Raw genomic sequence first — 21,628 nt, forward strand, 5'->3', positions numbered from 1 at the left:
ACACAATCATACCAAAAGGTCTGAACGAGTATAACAATTTCATGACCTATTTAGAATGAAACATAAAAAATATTTTTTTTAAAATCACAATAATATACCATCATCGAGGGTGCCGGATCTGGAGAAGAAGAGGATGGGTGTTGATCTGTGGACACTGATGTAATCTGCGAAAAAAGAAGAGGAAAATGAAGAGAGAGAAGAAAAAAGAAAGCATAAATAATAATTAAAATGAAAAACATGGAAATTATATCAATGAAGTTAGACGACCTCAATGAGAGGATAACTTCCCAAACATACAAAAAATATTCTCATAAAAAAGAAAACTATTTTATAGCAAAAAGAGAACATATACTAATTAAAAATATATTTGGAAACATTTGAATATTACAGAGGATAAGGAGAAAAAGGGAATAATTACATTTGGTGACACCAAACACCAACATGAATTAATCACACATACACACAAACACACACATAACTAATCCACATTTTTTTAAAGAATTTATTTATTCAGTAAATAATTTATTTACACTAAATGAGAAAGGACCTGTGTTGGGATAGTTGTCCTTCTCCCCACATTATTAGTTTTTTTCACTGAATATATACACAGCACTTAATGGAAAGAAAACCACTGTATCAATCTGAAGCGCCCATAGTAATAATACATTTTCACAAATGACTATTACACAATATATCATCATATATAAAGCATTATATCACATCAAACAAAAATTTAAATAAAATATGAACTAATTACTACAATAAGATCTTTTTAAATGACCATTTATAAAAACCATATAGAAATAATGGAAAAATCTAGATGAACAAATGAGAATATCAACATATGTCCAATAAATTATAGGGAAACCTCTGGGGAGGAAGTTCAAACTGAATAATATTAATTCAGAAAGAGAAATTAAGAGAAAAAAAGAAATAAGAAGACAACAATAACAATAATAAAAATATATAAATAACAAAAAATAAGAAACAACAAATCCAAAAGAATAGTAAAAAATAAACAATATGAAAAAGTGAACAATACATACAGAATATCAGTATCAGGTTTCAATGGGTACATACAGTATAACAACACACTTTCTACCAGGACTATCATAGAAATAGATAACCAAAGATTTCTCTATGAAATTAATAACTACAAAATAGAGAAGTTTGACAATATAAATAAGAATAAAAATACTAGAGAATATTAACAAAACAAAAAGAAATCTGTGAGAACAATGAAATATGAAAAATAAGCGATATATAAATAAAAAGGAATAAAACTAAAAATGGCTAAGAATCACAAGAATGATGACAAAATATATATAAAGAACATGCCTCCTAGCAATGGAAACTAAGGAAAGAAAATAAATACCTTTCCGGAAGGGCCGCTCGACTTGCCCTGAAGAAGCCGGAACCCCAGTGAAATGCGCATCGGCACGTGATATAAAATTGTTCTGATTATGTGATAAATAAATAACGCAGCACGCTGGAACAAAGGAAAGACAAACCAGCGTGTTTTACTTTGCACATGGAGACAGACAGACGACGGCACTAATATGTACAGAGGCACTGCTGCATGAGTTGTGGCAGGAAGCATTTAATCCCAGTGAATAAAACATAAGGGACACAAGAATATTACACCATACAGCAACGCCACATATGAAAGAGATACAGAGATAAACCAGTATACTTAGACCGCATTAGGCGGCATAAAAATGCCGATCGCAGTATAGTCTGACATATGGTCTATTAAACAGTGAGAACCACTGAACCCCAAATAACATAAGGGGTATACAGACAGAGGTAAAATCATATAGATTTAACACTATATATGGTGCAATATAAACACTCAGATTAGCGAGGACAAATGGATAGACAATTATATAAACATTAATATAACACTTAAAACCAATATATGATGCAATCTAAACACAAATGACATGTACAGCTAGGGCCCCCACTGGCGATCCGGTGCTCCATCTGACTTGGACACGCAAGCATCCCACACGCACACGCATCCCAGTTTCCTGGCGGCAGGGGACGTGAACCCTGCCCGTCTCCGCTTACTTTAAGACTGTCCACTACTAAGCTGTATTCACGTCAGATAGACATATTGGTGCATCCGCCATCAGGTTGAGAGAGTGGTCTATCGGCCACTTGATGTGTCAGTTAGGTAATTCAGCTGGGCAGCCTTTTTAGTGGGCAACATCCCATCTTCACAAATTTACCCCCCCCTCTCGATATGTCTGTGAATGACGTCATTCACAGACATATCGGGTGTACACACCAACTGACCTGCTCACAGTAAATCACCCAGCTTAAGTGCCTTTGCCCCTTAGCACCTTCAATATTTTCCAATTTATCCATACTGCCTTTTATTTCTAGAAATGATTTAATATTATAATTACTTTAGTTATATTCAGTATTGTTTGGTCTGTTCTTTTATTTAATAGTAGATTTTCTCAGTCTAGAAAAAAACTTGCTTCTCTCAGTTGATTAAACTCTAACCTTCTAAAAGTCATATTTTTTCTAATTTCTTTTAGAAAATGCCCCTTCACCTACGCATTATATATAATGGGTTTATTCATCTTCTGCCTCAGCCTGTAGTTGAGACACAAATCATATGTCTTCTGAAATACCAAGTTGTAGTCCCTTATTAACCAGATTATTCTTGGTCTATACAGTAAAGCAATTCAGTATTTTCAGATCCTACAAACTGTATGCGACGCCATGTTTAGGCAGTGTCCCAAATACTGAGAGACTTGGGGGGTTATTTAGAGCTGATCGCTATTGTGCAAATTTGTGACGTTAGCTATGGGCTCGAACAGCCTGTGTTTGTCACAGAGTTGTGCAAGGGTTAGAGTTATGCACACTTGCACAGAATGGGAAAATCGATTGATGGTGAGTTGCATGTGGATTTGCAGCTGTGCGGCAAACATTGAAATAATCACTAGCCATTAACAGACTGGCACGGGCCGTGTTTTCTCTCTCTTTCCTGGAAGGCGACTATCTGATTGCAGTTACACAGCAACTTTGCACAGCAGCGATCAGATCTGAATCAGGCCTTCATTTCAAATCATCTATCTTATTCTCACGTGCATGTTTCAAGATTTTTTGCTGATTGGACTGCTTTCTTTTTCTGGAAGATACTCCCATGCCCTATAAGCCTGTCCCACAGCTTGATATGTTTTTTTTCTGGGATGATTACTTTGTCCTTATTGTCACTCACCTTTCTCTTAGTTTCCTTTCACAAACCTCTCAACAAGCTTGTGTATTATAATAATACTTTATTATTATTATTATTATTATTATTATTATTATTATTATAGAAATGTTATTTTCTCAGAGCTATTTTAGTGCTTATTGTTATATACTGGTATTTGATTTTCTTACTGATCTGTATAATGAACAATTCCATGAACAATATTTATTGAGACAATTAAGACACCCCCTCCCCCAAACAACCAACCAATCAGCTTCTACCTGCCATGTCATAGACTGTGTTTGAAAAATGTCAGGCAGGAGCTGATTGGCTGGATGTTTATTATTCTCAATTTTATCAATTTTGAAGCTTAGAGCATCTGGACCTTGGTTTTTAATTCTTCTCTATTACCTGCATGTGATATCTAACATCACATGTTACAGTCTAGTGTGTTGATGATGCTGATTGGACAGCTTCCCACAGCAGCTTGTAAATTACTGACACATACCTGTTAATTCCGATAATGAATAATTGCATATTAAGTTAGTTAAATAACATTATCCACAATTATATTATGCTTCTATCTTGGATCAGAGCCATTACAGACACAATGTTCTTGTAGTAAACAAATATATCCTGATTAAGTTAGATTTACAATTTTATTCACTGCAAAAAGTTGATTATGATATCAGTGAAGCAAGAAGTATTTTAGGAATAATGTGATCATCTTGGCAGACAGTGACCCATCCAGGACTAATGCAGAATTGGATACAAAATGTACAGATATTGTTATATTGGTTAAGTTGCAAGCAAAAATATATTTCTGCTCATATTCAGACTCTTGATAACTTTCAGTTGGCAACAGTTGTATGTGTATCTATTTGCGTTATGCACATAATCAGAAGCAGTGGCGTATTTATAATCGATGCAGTGTGTGCAGTGCACACGGACCCCTGAGTCCCAGGGGGCCCACACCATACATGCTGCACCCATTTATTTTAATACTTACCCTCTGGAGTCCCATGACACTGGCCTCAGTGCTGCTAACATTCTCAGAAATATGGCCACGCACCATTTTTCTGGAGATCTGAGTATGCGCAGTAGGGTCAGAGAGCTCTAGTGCTCAGACCCTACAGTGCCGCGCTACTGCCGCTACAGAGATCGCTGGAAAAATGTCTGCACCATGCCATTTTTACAAAGACCTGCACGTGCTCAGTAGGGTCTGAGCACTCTACTGCACAGAGGAGGTGCCTGGATGGAGGAGGCTGCACACGGCCTCTGCCAGGAACTAGATTGTGGTGGAGATGGAGGTCCATCAGGAATGGACTCTTGATTTTCTACACACTATCAACAAAGGGGGTGCAGATCTTCCTGTGTACATGCTGTGCCCCCGATGGCACTACAGCTACTGCCCATCTCTCCTACGCCTCCGCGAGTGAACTGCTTTCTTGGGCACCTCTGCAACTGCTCCTCCCTCTGCTGTCATGGTAGAGGAGAACACCTGTTAATTTTAGGAGGCTACTTACATCTAACAATGGTATGTTTAAATCATCATCATCATTAATATTATTATGATTACTACTATTATTATTACTATTATTAGGTTCCACTATGGTATATTTTTCTTTATTTAAAAAAATAATATTTATTTTTATTGAAGGAGTATTTCTCCTGTTTGTTTGCACTACTAGCTATTTATTTGGGTTTGATATCTATATTGCAGTGTTAAAATAAAGCAGACAGTATTTACCCTGCACAAAAACAAAGTAACTCCCCCAAATGTAACTCTTTCTGCACATATTACATATGCCCCACCTGCAGTGCACATGGATATGTCCATTAGAGAGAGAATTAGCTTTTGAGAGTGAACCAGAATCAGGCCCTAAATGAAATCGCCCTCAAAGAGATACATTAGCTATAGTAATCTAACACACCAAATCGGATGCCCTCCTTTGTGTCTTCATGCATTTCCCTCTCTATCGGTCTCTAATTTTGTGTTTTTGTATCTCTTCATTATATCTATGACTCATTTGACTGCTCATATCTTTTCTGCAACCTACGTAGTCACAGAACACCCCCTGTGTCCCTCACAGCGCACTTTTCTCTTGCCCTTCTCCAGGGCTTAAAGTGGTCATGAAGAGGTCGGGGAACTCATTTCTCTATGCCACCTTATTACCCCCCCCCCCCTTCCCCTCCCCCCATTAGGCAGAGACTGGGCCAGTGGTAGGGTTTTTGGCATCCCCCTGCAAACTAGAATGCTTTTCTGTGAGAATTACTGTGCAGGGACAATGTGGAGGCTGAAATGTTACACCTCACCATTGGAGGTGGTGAAACTCAGTGCCACCCTGTTCCCCCTCACTTTAACCCCTGCCTTTCTCACACCACCCACATCTTCATCACACATAATCGTTCTCCTCCTTTTCTGCAGAAGTCAGTGGCTTCAACCAGGTTGCCAATCAAAGGGACATGTATAAAATATGATTTTGATAGCCAACAGATTGCTGCGGCTGATAATTCAGTCATGGACAGAATCGCATAGTGTGTAATGGGGGGAAAATAGAACAGTTTTGGCTAGGTCCTGCGCTGCGGGTGGTCTGATCTTTTTTAATCTCCTAAACAAAATATTGGCACAGACTATTAGGCCCCTTTAAAATGCTGCTGTTCTGTGGGGGATAGCTCAATTCCCCGAATTAATTACCAGAAAGAAACAGAGTAGAACTGCGCCATAAAGGGGGAAATAGTACATGCAATCTATTTATGTACCGATAAAAAACACATATACAACATACACAGAATATTATAACACAATTTTAGGAAAAATTAATATAAATTAGTATTACATAAAAAAGTAAGTAGGGGAAGGATTAAATAAAAATTATTGCACAACGGGTCGTGTCAAATTAGTGGATTAAAACCAAATAAATTTTGCTTCCCTTTGACTTGTTGCGGTCATATTAGTATATTAGTTGTAATTAGAATGTTGGTTACGTAACAGTCTTTGTTTTGGATTAGTTAGTATAACTGTCCAGGTTTTAGTGTCTGGCCAGACACTAAAACCTGGACAGTTATACTCACTAATCCAAAACAAAGACTGTTACGTAACCAACATTCTAACTACAACTAATATACTAATATGACCGCAACAAGTCAAAGGGAAGCAAAATTTATTTGGTTTTAATCCACTAATTTGACACGACCGGTTGTGCAATAATTTTTATTTAATCCTTCCCCTACTTACTTTTTTATGTAATACTAATTTATATTAATTTTTCCTAAAATTGTGTTATAATATTCTGTGTATGTTGTATATGTGTTTTTTATCGGTACATAAATAAATTGCATGTACTATTTCCCCCTTTATGGCGCAGTTCTACTCTGTTTCTTTCGTGTAATGGGGGGTACACACCAGAACGATTAGGGCTCAATTCCATCAATCTGGATCCAATTCCGACCGATTGGATGCAGATTGTATGTAGATTGGGCATGATTAGGTCCAATTCCGATCCGATTCCAATCTGATGTGCGTCCCCGCTGTCGTTTGGTCGTTTTACAGATCCTACCTGCTGCAGTGAGGATCTGTAAAAGATCCATTCAACTGGATATAGACTCAGATTGGATTGGGATCAGATCGGATGCAGATCGTTAGCAGATTGTTAGCAGATTGTGTGCTCCAACAGATCGTGCGAAAATCATACAATCTGCTAACGATCTACTAACAATCAGGATCGTTCTGGTGTGTACCTGGCCTAAATCTTCAAGAGAATTGCATAAAGATCACCATCCGCCTGGGCATGCCTGCGGTTTTTTGGATACTCTGATATTTTGGCTCACACATGCGCACTCTGATCAGTATATATATGCACAGTCATTCGATAATAGAAAAGGATTGCAAATTCGCACATACAGTAAGCGTTCAATTCTAAATCAGGCCCAATATTTGATGAGGTCTATTCATCATCATCTGTACTTGCCAGCAAATGCTGGTCATCAAATGTGTTGCCCATAACTGCTACTTGCTAGAGATGTTATAACAAGGTGTACTCAGCTGCATTGATTAAACCCCCTGATATTTCCTTAACTCCAAATCAAAAAAATGACACACGGCCTAATGCCAAGTTCACTTATCTGCATCCACAAACCACCTTGCTGGCAATGGGAGGTGATGCAGCATGCAGCTTTATTTAACTGTTTTCCAAGATATATATACTGTATACAGAGGTTGAAGTGGGACATTTGAAGTGGGGGTATGGAGATATGAAAGGAATGTAATGTCCATGTTAGGGCACTCAGCACATTTGATATAGCCATTTGGATTTTATTTCCACTAAAAGATTTTATCATGCTTCCTATGCTGCAGGTTAGGTTCTTAAATCACATATTCTTCAAAAGGATTAACTTTTTACTCCCCTCGCAAACCATTTTCAAGATCTCAAGCCGTATAACACCAGGGTGCCATTCGAACGCTTAAAGAGTGGAGTAGAGTTCAACTGGAGGCATTGCACAGAACAACCAATCAGTTTCTATCTATCATTTTATACAATGTATGTGATTAATGCTAGCTAGAAGATGATTGAGTACTACAACTCAACAAACAACTTCACCACGTGTCTTCTTCCCCTTTCTAAAGAAGGTTTAATACATTTAATTTCTTCCTTAGTTCCCTGCCAGTCCTACTTATGCAATACTGTATGTAGAATGATCTCTTGTTGTGATCCACACATGCAAGTCATAACAGTGCCATTGTGTGTGACTGTTATATATATATATATATATATATATATATACACTTAACATCGGCACTCACCTTTCCTAGTTTTGGGGTGCCCTATGGCTTGTGACCACATTGTTTAAAGATATATATATACATACATACAGGTTGAGTATCCGTTATCCAAATATCTGTTTTTTTTTTGCTGAAAGTACTACTGGGGACCAGTGGCGGCCCGTACCTGCTCTGGGGAGGGGGGCAGCTTCTGGCCGCATCTGCAGCCGCTGCGGGGGTCCCACGATGGTCACCCCTGTCGCCACTACTCCTGGTTCCTGCTGCAGAAAGAACCCGGCGCCTCTGCAATGATCACCGGGACTGGTGCATGTGTAGTACAAACATCTGTACTGTGCATATGGCCAGCAAATATGGGCTGCTCCAGCAGCACCCCATAGAATGGAATCATGGTCCCCGTGCCTGCATAATACAGCTTACAAGCACCAGGACCAGCACATGTGCAGTACCGATATAGGTACTGCGCATGCGCAATTGGGGATTGAGCACGGCAGCCTGCAGAAAGGCGTCCTGGAAGGAGGGAACACCTCCCAATGGGACTGCCTTGGTGACTGGCAGGTCAGACTTCCAATAGGAGGTCACTGCCAGTCACAGTGAAGCCAGTGCAGTCTCACAGACTGCATCTGGCTTCACTTCAGTGGTGGATTGTACCACAGCCCTGCAGCCCATAGGTAAAAACTGCCACTGCTGGAGACATCTGTAACAGCACTGTTGAGTAAATTATATATAACTGACACTAAGGGGGATATTCAATCTCCGTCGAGCATCTCCCGTGGGGGAGATGCTCGACGGGCCCTATTCAATGCTGTCTTCCCCGACAGCATTGAACAGGGTTTCCTGCCAGAACGAGCCCGACATCTCTAGCTGTCGGGCTCGTTCTGCCGAGAACAGCCGGGAAGTGACGAGCTGCCGGCTGCAGCTCGTCACTTCCCGGCCGCAACTCGCGGCCACGCCCCCTTCTCGCCCCGCTGCAGGCGGGACATTGAATCCCGCCTGCGTGTTCTCGGTCGAGCTGACCGAGAACGGGACTGGGTCACGGCAGGCGAGCAAGCTCGCCTGCCGTGACCTGAAGATTGAATATCCCCCTATATATGTACAAGAAAATGATTGCTTGCCATTAAAATTTAGTATCTGAGATAGTACACAAACTTTGTTTCATGTTTTGAAACCTTGTTTTATGCACAAATATATATACAAATATATTTGTGTGTATTTCATGTGTTTGATGTGTTTGTACAACATAAATGCAACATACGATAGGATACTGTACATCTTTGAAATAAAAAAATATTCTTAAATACGGAATAATCCATTATCCAAAATTAGATAAGGGATACTCAACCTGTAGTAAAAAAAAAAAGGTGGTTTTGTACCAAATAAAACAATACATGCAGATAAACAAGTGGTCTAAACAACAAGGCCTCAATTTTCATTCAAGCAAGATAAGTTGAAAAAAAACTTGTAATGTGTGAACCTGTTCAGTAATAAATATATAAATAGAATATAAACCATAAATCCCTTTGTGTGTATAGATTTTCCTGTCTTTGTAGTCTTCTCTTTTCATAGTGGAGTTGTCTTATAGGTGTTCCTCTCAGGGCCGGTGTAAGGCTTCTCAGCACCCTAGGCAAAACTTTAACCTAACCCCCCCCCCCCACACACACACACACACACACACACACACACACCAAAGAAAGATCTATGTGGTCCTCCCAGCCCCCCAGGAAGGTGGGCAAGTCTCATGCTTTCCCTGGAGGCCCTCTGCACACTTCCCTTTGCCACCCACAAGGAGGAGGTGGCAGCAAAGTAGGGAAGTATGTCTCAAGGGAAAGTATGGAGGTGAGGTTTTAGAAGTTCTCCTTTGATTATTTTTTTTGTAGACTTGGTGGCGCCCCCCCAGATCCCAGTGCCCTAGGCAGCTGCCTAATGGTAGAGCCGGCCCTGGTTCCTCTATATCTTGACCCATGGTGTGAGGAAACAAAAGTAAGGAAAGGAATGTGTAGTAGATTCCAATCGATATATGATTATAGTCTCTTCAGTGATCAGACTTCATCATTAAGGTGTAGTAGGCTCCACTGCCATCCATTTACTAGACACTGAATGAAAAGAGAAATGCATACCACAACTCTCACTGGAAGTGATAACTGGAAACCCATAAGGGTTTTTAACTCCCCCTCATAATAGATAGGACTCAGCATACCAGTACTCCTGATAAATGGCAGCCTGTCATGTGTGTAAGGGTTTCTTTTCCCCAACCAAATAGGCTTCCTCATCTTTCCACAATCCAAAAAACACGCGTTAAACACACAATAACTTTAGAATAAATATGGAATCTTTTTGACCCATTTTTTAAGTGCCAGGGTATAATGTAATACATTACAATAGGATGAGAACCTGACATATTGAAATGAAGTAAATTACAAAATACTGTATACTACAAAGCTTCAACATACACCGTTTATCATGTGCAACATACGTAACTACTGCAATCTGTGGCAGAATCTTATTATGTTAAATTGAATTATAGGTTCATCATGGATTCTAAGTATTTAACTCAGACATGACACCTATGTCTTGTTCCTGAAATTGAGCAGAGGAAGTGCCATGACAAATTGAAACCCTTTTATATTACATCTGTCAGTTATAATATAAAGTGCTAGTCAGCCTCACATTCCGCAGTAATAATAGCAATTATAGCAGAGAATGAACAGCCTTATATTGGATGTGACAGTGATATGAACAGTGGGACGGGACTTTTATTATTCTTATTACATCAAGACAGGAGATAATAAAACAAAAACAAGCAAGAATATATATTTTATTTCTGGTACAAGAAATTCATATCCTATTTGAGCGCTAGCAGACAGAGCTCAGTGGTACAACACTACTTACCATAGACAAGCAGGAAAGGTACACTAGGAACGTTTGGAAGGCTGAGGGAAAGGTTTCAAGTTCAAGGTAAAGAATCTGTGATACTTGTTTAAAGGTAGTTGGTGACAGCATGGAACCGGAGACGTGTGACTGACACAGACAGGAGATGCCTTGTTATTTCACGAATGTAGATACTGTATAATATTTTCCTAACCTGTGGTAGAAAAAAAATTGTCAAGGACAAAATAGGTGGTTTAGGAAACATTGATGTCCTTATTCGCTAACCTGTGTTTAGAGTTACACAGGCTTTCAAAACTTGTTACATTCATCCTCTAGGTATGACTTTCTAAGAAAATACTGTAGATACTATTGCTGCAGCCTTGTAAAGACAAAGACATGGTTCATACAGAGAGGTGATGCCAAACCTTGGATTGTGAGCTAATTGTAACCCTTTCAGCACCACTTCTGAGCATGTAGATCAAGGGGTCTATTTTGTATTACAGTATGTACAGTAGCGATGAGGACCAATTTTTATTGTAGCTTATCATGATAAACGACAATATATTACCTTCATTTATTAGTATTTTTAAAAACTGGACCGGAATTTGGTATACTGCATTAATGTGTATTGAAAGCCCATCATTTTTCTTTTTTTAAAAATCAATTTAAGACCATTCCAGTATAATTGTTGTTGAATAAGGACTTGTTATCAGGTAGCCTAATGGAATGTTATCAGTTCCTGAAATGTGCAGATAGCGTCCAAAGCAATATCTTCTTGTTTTCCCATGGGCCAGATGTACTGAGCTCGAAAAGTGATACAATGGAAAGGGATAAACCACAAATCAGCTCCTAACTGTCATGTCACAGGCTGTGTTTGAAAAATAACACATTGGTTGGTGGTTTATCACTCTCTATTTTATCACTTTAGAAGACTTAGTATATCTGGCCCCTAGTGAGTGCATTAAAGAAGCTCCACGGCCATTAGCCTCTTTCTCTGCACAATCTGCACTATGTTTTCACAATTGTTTATTCTCAGACTACACATTTAATATCAATGAGAGGACAGGAGTTAATTGAGGTGATAACTCGACAATATACAGGTTCAGTTTCCCTTATCCAAAATGCTTGGGACCAAAAGAATTTTGGATACCGGATTATTCCATATTTTGGAATATTTTTATATTTGAATGAGATATCTTGAGGTAGCTTGCATGTGCATGAAACAACGTTTTAAAACATGAAACAAAGTTTGTGTACAATCTCAGACACTGAATTTGAATTCCAAGGAATCATGTCCTTGTACATATTTAGTGCCATATACATATTAAATCCCCAGAAGTGCCAGTTACAGATGTAGCCAGTAGGCTTTTAGCAAAAAATAGAAAATAAAAGTATATTTTGGAGACTATGGTTTTCAGAATAATTTGGATATGCAGGAGATTCCCTGAAATAACAGCAATCTCCCTCTCTTCCTCATTAGTCTAGCAATCTCCCTCATTTCACCTACACTTTGGGAAAAGGGAATGAGAGATAGGTACATGTACATTGAATCATCAGCACCATTTCCCAGCACTTCAGCAAGTATAGTAGCTCTTACTAACTGCTTTGGGGCTCATCTACAATTGGATATAATTAATTAAAAAAGATTCCTCTCAGATGTAGCAGTACACACCCACGCTTCTAGGTGCCACATTCACAATCTCTTTTCACAATATCTCCATATATGGAATTAGACACGCCCTTTGGGTGGAGAATGATATGCCCCCTCAATGAGGTGCCTTGCAAAATTCTATTACCAACTATAATCTCCCTGATACTAGTTTTCAAAAGTAGGCAAATATGCAATATACAGTACTCCACCACCTCTAGATGTAGAAAGTATTTCTGGATCTTTCTCTTATATATAAAAGTAATTTAATGTACAAAGCATATTTTGTAGGTAAAAGTAATAAATACATTGTCCTTAATAATATGGGGCTGATTTCATTGTGGGCATTGTCGGCAAGTCCAACAATTTAGTGCACGCATAAACTACACTTAGGCAGTGCCGATGCAAGGCACCGGAGCGCCCCAGGCAGGAAGGGGCGCTCACCCACTCCACAGGAGAGGGTGAATGATACGTCACTCCATGGGGTGGGGGGGGGGAGAGAGAGGGACCGGAGCAGCGTCTCGTCCAACCGGGGGTGGGGTGGTCGAGTGGGCGGCGGCGGGAGATGTGTCGCTCCACGGGGAAAAGGAAGAGAGAGATGGACTGGAGCAGCGAGCTGGGGGGCTGGGGGGGGAGAGCGAGAGGGAGCCACTCACCTGATCCGGGAGAGGGAGGGGGGGCTGCTCCAAGTGACCGCCCTCCAGTGGCTGGTGCCCAAGGCAAATGCCTAAGGCTGCCTAGTGGTGGCACCGGCCCTCCACTTAGGCCCTTATTCTGATTCACTTGCAATGGCAAATGCGTTATTTTGTTTCTGCGCAGGGAAAATACTGACTGCCTTATTTTTACACTGCAATATAGATCTCAGTTTAAAGTAAAACTCCACCCAAATCTAATTCTCTCTGCACAAGTTACATCTGCCCCACCTGCAGTGCATATGGTTTTGTCAATTTGAGAAGGAATTTGCCTTTGCGAGTGAACCAGAATAACCCCCTTACAGTAGCCTTAAGATCGTGCACATCTGTGCACATCCCATTTTATGAATTGTGATAGATAAATGTCAGTTTGGAATCTGATTGGCTGCGAATCAAAACTTCTCCACTTTACCGCTCTCAAAGGTTTGAAACATCAATATACCTCATTTTACATATATACATCCATACACTACCTTCCTCTTACATATATCTTTACAACATCCATACACTGCCTCCCTCATACATACTTACATAGAAACATCCATACACTGCCTCACATAACCCCCCCCCCCCCCCCCCCCCCCGTGCCTTTTGATGCTGCTGCTGGTGCCAGTTCCATGGTGTTTCTGGCAGGAGATTTGTGAGGGGGGGGGGGGGAAGTACTGTAATTATCACTGGGACAATGGTGCTGTTAGTGATGGAGGTAGAGGGGGCACCATAGTTGCTACTGCTTGGCGCTACTGTTGGTAGGGACTGGCACACTTTTCTCACAGAGGAGGTGGGAGGAGTAGTTGTGGGCAGTGGTGTATTGGCATGCTACTACTGTAGGAGGGGGGTGCCACACTGGCCATAGATGTCATTTGATGCTGCAGCTGGCAGGGCCTGGCTACTGCCTCTTGATGGCATGCTTGTCTCCCCAGCGGTGGTGAAAAATAAAAACTTGGTGAAGTGGGGTTGCTGCTGGACCCCACCTGAAACAGAAGGGCCCCATAGCAAGCGGATCACTGCACCTCTATAGTTACGCCACTCTGTAAATATTTTCATGGTAATGTTTGTGCTGATGAGTGATAGGCTTTTCTGGAAATGTTGGTATTGGATAAGAGTTAAGGGTGAATGAATATGGAGCATATGGGGAATTGGGCTTGCACCAGCTTGCATTGCATACAGTATAATATGCAAAATGTTTCTGTCTGAAAACAGGATATATACTGTATGTATGTAGATTGTCTTGAATCTGACACTTGTGCCCGCTTGCAACTTGAGATGCTGGGAAGGGGAGGGAAGAGGTGGCCAAGCACAGTAATGGCATGTTTGTGTAATTGTGAACAGACATGCACAGAAACACATATACGCCTGTATTTTCTATTTATATTCATAGAAGCTAAGGACTGTGTTATCCCATAGTACAAACTACTGCTGAATGTATTTTCTGCTGTCAAAAGAAATATTTAACTGTCTGTGAACCAGGTGGGAAAATGGCACTAAACCGTCAACACTATGCAAACTGGCAATGTTGCAATTCCAGCTAGACAAAACAAAAGGCAACGCAATGTATTATTATTTTGTTTATAATTTAAATCTTGCTGGGGTATATCACACCCACCTAACACACCGAAGGTTAAAAACATGGGTGTAAATGTATGCCTGTAGTAAACGTGGTGCATAGACTGCCTAGTGGTAAAGACATGTAGGGGTTTATTTACTAAGATGGGAGTTCTATTGAAGATGGGATGTTGCAATGGACAACCAATCAGTTTCTATCTATTATCTTCTAGAAGGTGCTAAATAAATAAGTAGTTTCTGATTGGTTTTTTATGGGCAACTTCAAAAAATCTTAGTAAATTTACCCCATAGGCTTTTCATCTTGTGCCTGTGCACCTTTGTATACTGCAGGGTTGCCGACCCTCCCGGAATTTCCGGGAGTCTCCCGAAAATCGGGGCTCCCTCCCAGGACCCCGGAAGGGTGGGCAACCCTCCCGGATTCAGGGGGGACCCCCGCTGTCCCCCGGATCGCGGCATTAAAATGCCGCAATCCTCGGGTCTCAGTTGAGGGGGCGGAGCTAAAATGACACAATCACGTCATTTTAGCCCCGCCTCCTCCACAGAGATCACTGAATTCGCTGGTTGAACAGCATGGGGGCGGGGCTTAGTGATGTCACGCTTAAGCCCCGCCCCCTGAGCGGCTACTGAATCTCTCCTCTCCGGGCTTCTCCCGGAGAGGAGAATAAGAAAGTCGGCAACCCTGGTATACTGTATGCACACAACTGTGTTTCTAGTGAATGTCTTAAAACTCAGCATGACTGCCTGTGAGAATGGGTCATTGGGTCAACCCAATTTAGGTCGACATGCATTGGGTGAACTACTGACGGTCGACAGACCTTAGGTGGACACCTGAAATAGGTCAGCATGGGTAAGGTCGACAGGGTCGGAAGGTTGACACAAACATTAGGTTGATAATGGGAAAGTTGACAGTCAAAAGGTCGACATGAGTTTTTATCTTGTTTTACCCAAATGTCAACACAGTCGACATGGACACCATCTAAGTGTACTGCTTCCCTTCCCATTTCTTGCTGTGCTTGCCATGCTTCGGACTACTTTATAAGAATGATGTATGCATGTGGTTGAAATTTTACATTTGCTTATGAACTCCTTTATTTTTCCTTTTCAAGATACTATGCTATCTGCTGCCAGCCTCTGGTTTACAGGAACAAGATGACACCACTGCGAATAGCATTGATGCTTGGAGGCTGTTGGATAATCCCAACATTTATATCATTCCTCCCAATTATGCAAGGATGGAATAGCATTGGCATTCTGGACTTGGTGAGTTAAAAACATATTGCATCACAGTTACTGCTGATATTTGTAAATACACACAAAAGCAAAAAGTTGTAAAGGCAGGTAAAGTCATGCTATTATCCCAAATACACACACAAAACCATCTCAATAATGGCCCGAAGCGGAACGTGGACTCCACATACTAGTATTTCCCAATTCATCAAACTCTGCAAAGTAATACTTGGGAGGATACCGGGTTCTCCAATCACTCAGACACAGAGCAGATGAAACCAAAATAACGGTTTATTTTCCACAGCACACACAAATATATAAAAACAGGAACAAGAGGCAAATGTAGCATAGAACGATATCCAGAAGCAGTCCAAACAGGCAGTCCTTGTAGCGTCACAGTTCCAAACCAATTCCACAGAGCAAAACTATTGTTTATCCACACAGCAGCGATGGCAGATTAGTCCTCTGAATTCCACAGGGATCCCCACTGCAACCCTATCACATATACCACACAGTCGTGATAGTGCAGGAAACCTGTATAAGTCCACACAGCACCGGACGCTCCACACAGGAGTATAGTTGGGCCCACCCAGGGCAGATAGAAACATAGAATTTGACGGCAGATAAGAACCACTTGGCCCATCTAGTCTGTCCCTTTTTTTAAACATGTTACCTCAAACCATATTTGATCCTTATTTTTTGTAAGGATATCAATAGGCTTATCCCAAGCATGTTTAAATTGTACTACTGTATTTGCGTCTACCACCTCTGATGGTAGGCTATTCCACTTATCTACTACTTTTTCTGTGAAAAAATTCTTCCTCACATTTCCCCTGAATCTTCCTCCCTCTAGTTTCAGTGCATGTCCTCGTGTTCTGTTGCTCCTCTTCCTGTGAATAATGTCTCCCACCTGTACCTTGTTAAAGCCCTTGATATATTTGAAAGTTTCTATCATGTCCCCCCTTTCCCTTCTCTGCTCTAAAGTATACATATTAAGATCTTTTAGTCTTTCCTGGTACGTTTTGTAATGTAGGCCATGCACCATTTTAGTTGCTCTTCTTTGTACAGTCTCTAATGTATTTATATCCTTCTGGAGATATGGCCTCCAGAACTGAACACAATACTCTAGGTGAGGTCGTACCAATGACCTATACAGTGGCATTATTACTTCTTTCTTTCTACTGCTGATACCTCTCCCTTAGCAAACAAGCATCTGACTTGCCTTCTTCATTGCTTTGTTACATTGCCTACCTGCTTTTAAGTCCCCTGAAATAGTGACACCTAGATCCCTCTCTTCCTCAGTAGTTTCCATTATAGTGCCATTTATACTATATTGAGTCTTTGGATTTCTGAGACCCAAGTGCATGATTTTGCATTTTTTGGCATTAAACTGTAGTTGCCATTCTCTTGACAATTTCTCTAATCTACCTAGATCCTCAATCATTTGTTTTACCCCTCCTGGTGTGTCTACCCTGTCTACCTTTGTGTCATCTGCAAAAAGTCACATTTTACCTTCAATTCCATTTGCAATATCACCAATAAAGATATTAAAAAGCACCGGTCCAAGTACAGATCCCTGGGGTACTCCACTTGTAACCTTTCCCTCCTTTGACTGTACTCCGTTTACTACAACTCTCTGTTTTCTGTCCTGCAACCACGCTCTTATCCATTCAATTATCTTAGAATCCAATCCCAAGCTTTCAAGTTTATTTAACAGTCTGCGATGTGGGACAGTGTCAAAAGCTTTACTAAAGTCTAGATAAGCTACATCTACAGCCCCACCATGATCTATTACTTTAGTCACCCAGTCAAAAAAGTCAATAAGATTTGTTTGACATGATCTTCCCCCAGTAAACCCATGCTGTTTTGGATCCTGTAAATTGCTGGTTTTGAGATATTCTACAACTCTTTGTTTTAAGAGTGTTTCCATAAATTTCCCTACTACTGATGTAAGGCTTACTGGTCGATAGTTGCTTACCTCTTCCTTGCTTCCACTTTTGTGCAGTAGGACTACATTCAATGTTTTCCAGTCCTCTGGGATTACTCCAGTAGCTAGTGACTGGTTGAATAATTCTGTTATTGGTTTTACCAGCTCCCCTTTAAGCTCTTTTAGTATCCTTGGAAGTATCCCATCTGGCCCCATTGATTTATCCACTTTCAGTTTTGAGAGTTCTGTGAGGACTTTCTCCTCTGTAAATGTACTCGTCTCTCCCTCAGTTTTCTGATTATAATTGCAACTTAACTGTGGCCCCTTCCCCTCTCTTTCAGCAGTGAATACTGAGCAGAAATAATTATTAATATTATCTGCTATTACATTGTCCCCCTCAAGAAAACTTCCACTCTCTGTCTTCAGTCTAATTATTCCACTTTTTGTTTTTCTCCTTACACTTATATACCTAAAAAAAAGTTTTCCCCCCTTTACCCACTGACTGGGCCATTTTCTCTTCAGCCTGTGCTTTTGCACATCTGATTACCTTCTTAGCCTCCTTCTGTCTAACAAGATACACCTCTTTGTCCTCATTCTTCTGCGTCTGCTTAAATTGGTACAGTAGGAGCAAGTTTCATCTTTGCTCCTTTGGCCATGGCTAGCCATGGCTAGCCATGGCTATTCTATTGTTCTCAGCTGCAATACGTATTGTATTGCAGCTGAGAACAATAGAATAGCCATGGCTAGCCATGGCTAGCCATGGACAAAGGAGCAAAGATGAAACTTGCTCCTACTGTACTTGTTTCCTAGCACGGCCACAATCGCGGGCATCGTGTACCTTAAAGTTAAGGTACACGATGCCCGCGATGGACCCGATTTCCTTTGAAATCAGGTCCATTTTGCCAGCAAAGGCAAAATCGCGGCCAACGTGTCGGTCGCGGCCATTAACATGGCCCCGACGCGACCGACGCGATGCCCGCGATTTTGCCATAGGCTTCAATGTTAAAATATTTTTTAACATTGAAATCAGGAGCATCGCGTCAGTCTTGTGCCATTATAATGGCACAAGATGAGATGGACTTGATTAAGTCCATCTCACATAGGAAACAAAGTGAAATGGGCCAATATGACCCATTTCACATTGTATATGGCCCCGACGTCACCCCACGATTGACGTGAACCCGAAGCGCAGCGAGCCCGCGAGGGGCGGCGGTGTGTGTCCTCCGACCTTTCCATACCCCTACTATCCACGTCGGCGTGGAGTTGAGAATATAAAGTGTGGCGAGTGCAGCGAGCCACCGAGCCCGAAGCGTGGCGAGCGGACGCGTATACCTGTGAAGTTATACGCGTCCCCTCACGGGGCGCGCTGTGCTCGCCACGCTTCGGGCTCGGTGGCTCGCTATGCTCGCCACACTTTATATTCTCAACTCCACGCCGACGTGGATAGTAGGGGTATGAAAAGGTCGGAGGATGCGCACCGCCGCCCCTAGCGGGCTCGCTGTGCTCGTCACGATTCGGGTTGGCGTCAATCATGGGGTGGCCTTGCGGGTGTAAAATAGGGGGTCTAGGGAATATTTTACATTGAATCCAATGTAAAATAGGGTCCCAGGGACCCTATTCACATTTGATTCAATTAAAAAATCACGTCGATCGCGTCGGTCGCATCGCATGCGATTTGGCCGCATGCGATGCGACCGACGCGATTTTTCCGACACGACCACCCCGATTCAAATCGGTGTGGCCGTGCTAGGAAACAAGTACCCTTAAATTTCTTAAAGGCCAACTTTTTTGCTTTCACAATACTTGCTACTTTTTTTGCAAACCACAATAGCTTTCTTTTTCTTGTGTTTTTCCTAACTCTTTTGACACAAAGTTCTGTTGCTTTTAGAATTGCACTTTTTAATTTTTCCCACTTATCCTGCACTCCTTCCAAGTTCTTCCACTCTGCCAAAGAATCCCTTACAGAGTTTCTCATCTCTACAAAATCAGCCTTCCTAAAATCTAACACCTTTGTTTTTGTGTGCGATGAGTCAGTCTCTGTCTTTATTTTGAACCATACTGCTTGATGGTCACTGGATCCCAGATTTTCACCTACATTTATGTCAGATATTCTGTCACCATTTGTAAGTATTAAGTCTAATATTGCGTCCTTACGAGTGGGCTCCCTCACCAAGGCCCTTATTCTGGTTGGTGCGGCCAGAGCCGCACACGGGGCTCCGGCCGCACTAACCAATCCCCGCCCACCCTACGGATCGCCACGGCCGTCCGTACACGGACGGCTGGCGATCCGCATAAAAATGGTGGAGGCGTACGCCTCCACCATGGTGGGAGCTGCCCCCTGCATTCGATGGTCGTCGACCATCGAAGGCAGGTCCGCACGCCCCGGCAGCTCCCGCAAGCTGAGACCACACGGACAATCGTCCGTGTGGTAGCTTGTATGGGGGCTGAAAGCTGACATCCGGCGACGTCAGCTTTCCGCCCCCATGAGTTGCGTCATGCCCTCATTACCATGCGTACGCCCCGCGTTTGCATGGGAACGCCCATGAAACGCGGGGCGTATACATAGGGAAATGAGGGCATGAAGCCCCTCACTCCCCTATACGCCCCCTTTGCGGCGTACTAACGTTATGTGCGGCGAATTCGCCTGCACATGCGCAGATTGACCTCTGCGCATGTGCAGACGGAAAACATCGGCGGTACGGCCGCACGCGGGCCGTACCGCTCGAAACAGAATAAGGGCCCAATTGCTGGAGGGATGCTCCTTGCAAGGAATTCAGCATGTCCCTACTTCTGGTGGAACTTGCAACAGGTAGCTCCCAGTTTACATCAGGTAGATTAAAGTCTCCCATGATTATCACCTCTCCTTTTAATGCCATTTTATTGATGTCCTGTAATAGGTTCTTGTCTAGTTCCTCTTCCTGACCTGGTGGTCTGTAGATCACCCCTATATGAAGAATCGCCTTCTCCCCTGTTTCTATGGTCACCCAAAGGGCCTCCGTTTTTTCTTCAATACTTTGTATTAAGGTAGTCTTTATATATTTTTTCACATATATTGCAACCCCTCCTCCAATTTTTCCCATTCTGTCCTTCCTAAATAAAGTATATCCTGGTATAGCTATGCCCCAGTCATGATTTTCATTGCACCATGTCTCCGTAATAGCCACAATATCCAGTTCATCCCTTGTCATTATTGCAATTAGTTCTGGGATTTTATTTCCTAAGCTCCTAGCATTTGCACACATAGCTCTTAAAGTTGTGTTTGTGCTTCTCCTGCTGCTAGCTATGTTCATCTTTCTGCCTATATCTATTCGGTTTTGATTGGCATTATCTTCTGTTGCAGTGGATAGGCTTCCTATTCCATTTGCCTGCAGAGACAATACCTCTAGGTTGGGGGAGCAGATTTCTTCATTCTTATTTGGTTCACTGCCCCCCTCTGCTAGTTTAAAAAGTTGCTTATGAAGCTTCCAAACTTCTCCGGGATGGATTACCCCTTCAGCTGGCCAGTAAAGGTGCACCTTTATTGTCAATTCTAATTGCAGTATTATCTCGGACACTAATATCAACCCGAGAAGACATTGAATATGCGATTAATGATAAATGGTCCCCCTAGACTGTAAAGAACATGGTATTTGGCTAATATGTAAGCGAGATTGAGCAATTCTTCACCATTGCTTTTGAGATTGTTGGAAAATAGCCCGCCATTGGAATACCATACTGT

The 21,628-nt window shown here is 41.7% G+C and overlaps 1 protein-coding gene across 3 annotated transcripts in view; it reads left to right on the forward strand.

Annotated features, from left to right (window-relative positions):
- The window catches only part of HTR4 (5-hydroxytryptamine receptor 4), a 468,365-nt gene that overhangs the window by 294,800 nt on the left and 151,937 nt on the right, over nt 1-21,628 (forward strand). For all 3 annotated transcript variants that reach the window (XM_083182034.1, XM_083182033.1, XM_083182032.1), the window contains one exon: nt 15,863-16,016. In XM_083182034.1, coding sequence (XP_083038160.1) covers nt 15,863-16,016 — 154 coding nt within the window. The remainder of the gene's footprint in view (nt 1-15,862; nt 16,017-21,628) is intronic.

This window comes from Crinia signifera, chromosome 4 (assembly GCF_055691185.1).
Source record: "Crinia signifera chromosome 4, ASM5569118v1, whole genome shotgun sequence".
Taxonomy (NCBI): Eukaryota; Metazoa; Chordata; class Amphibia; order Anura; family Myobatrachidae; genus Crinia; species Crinia signifera.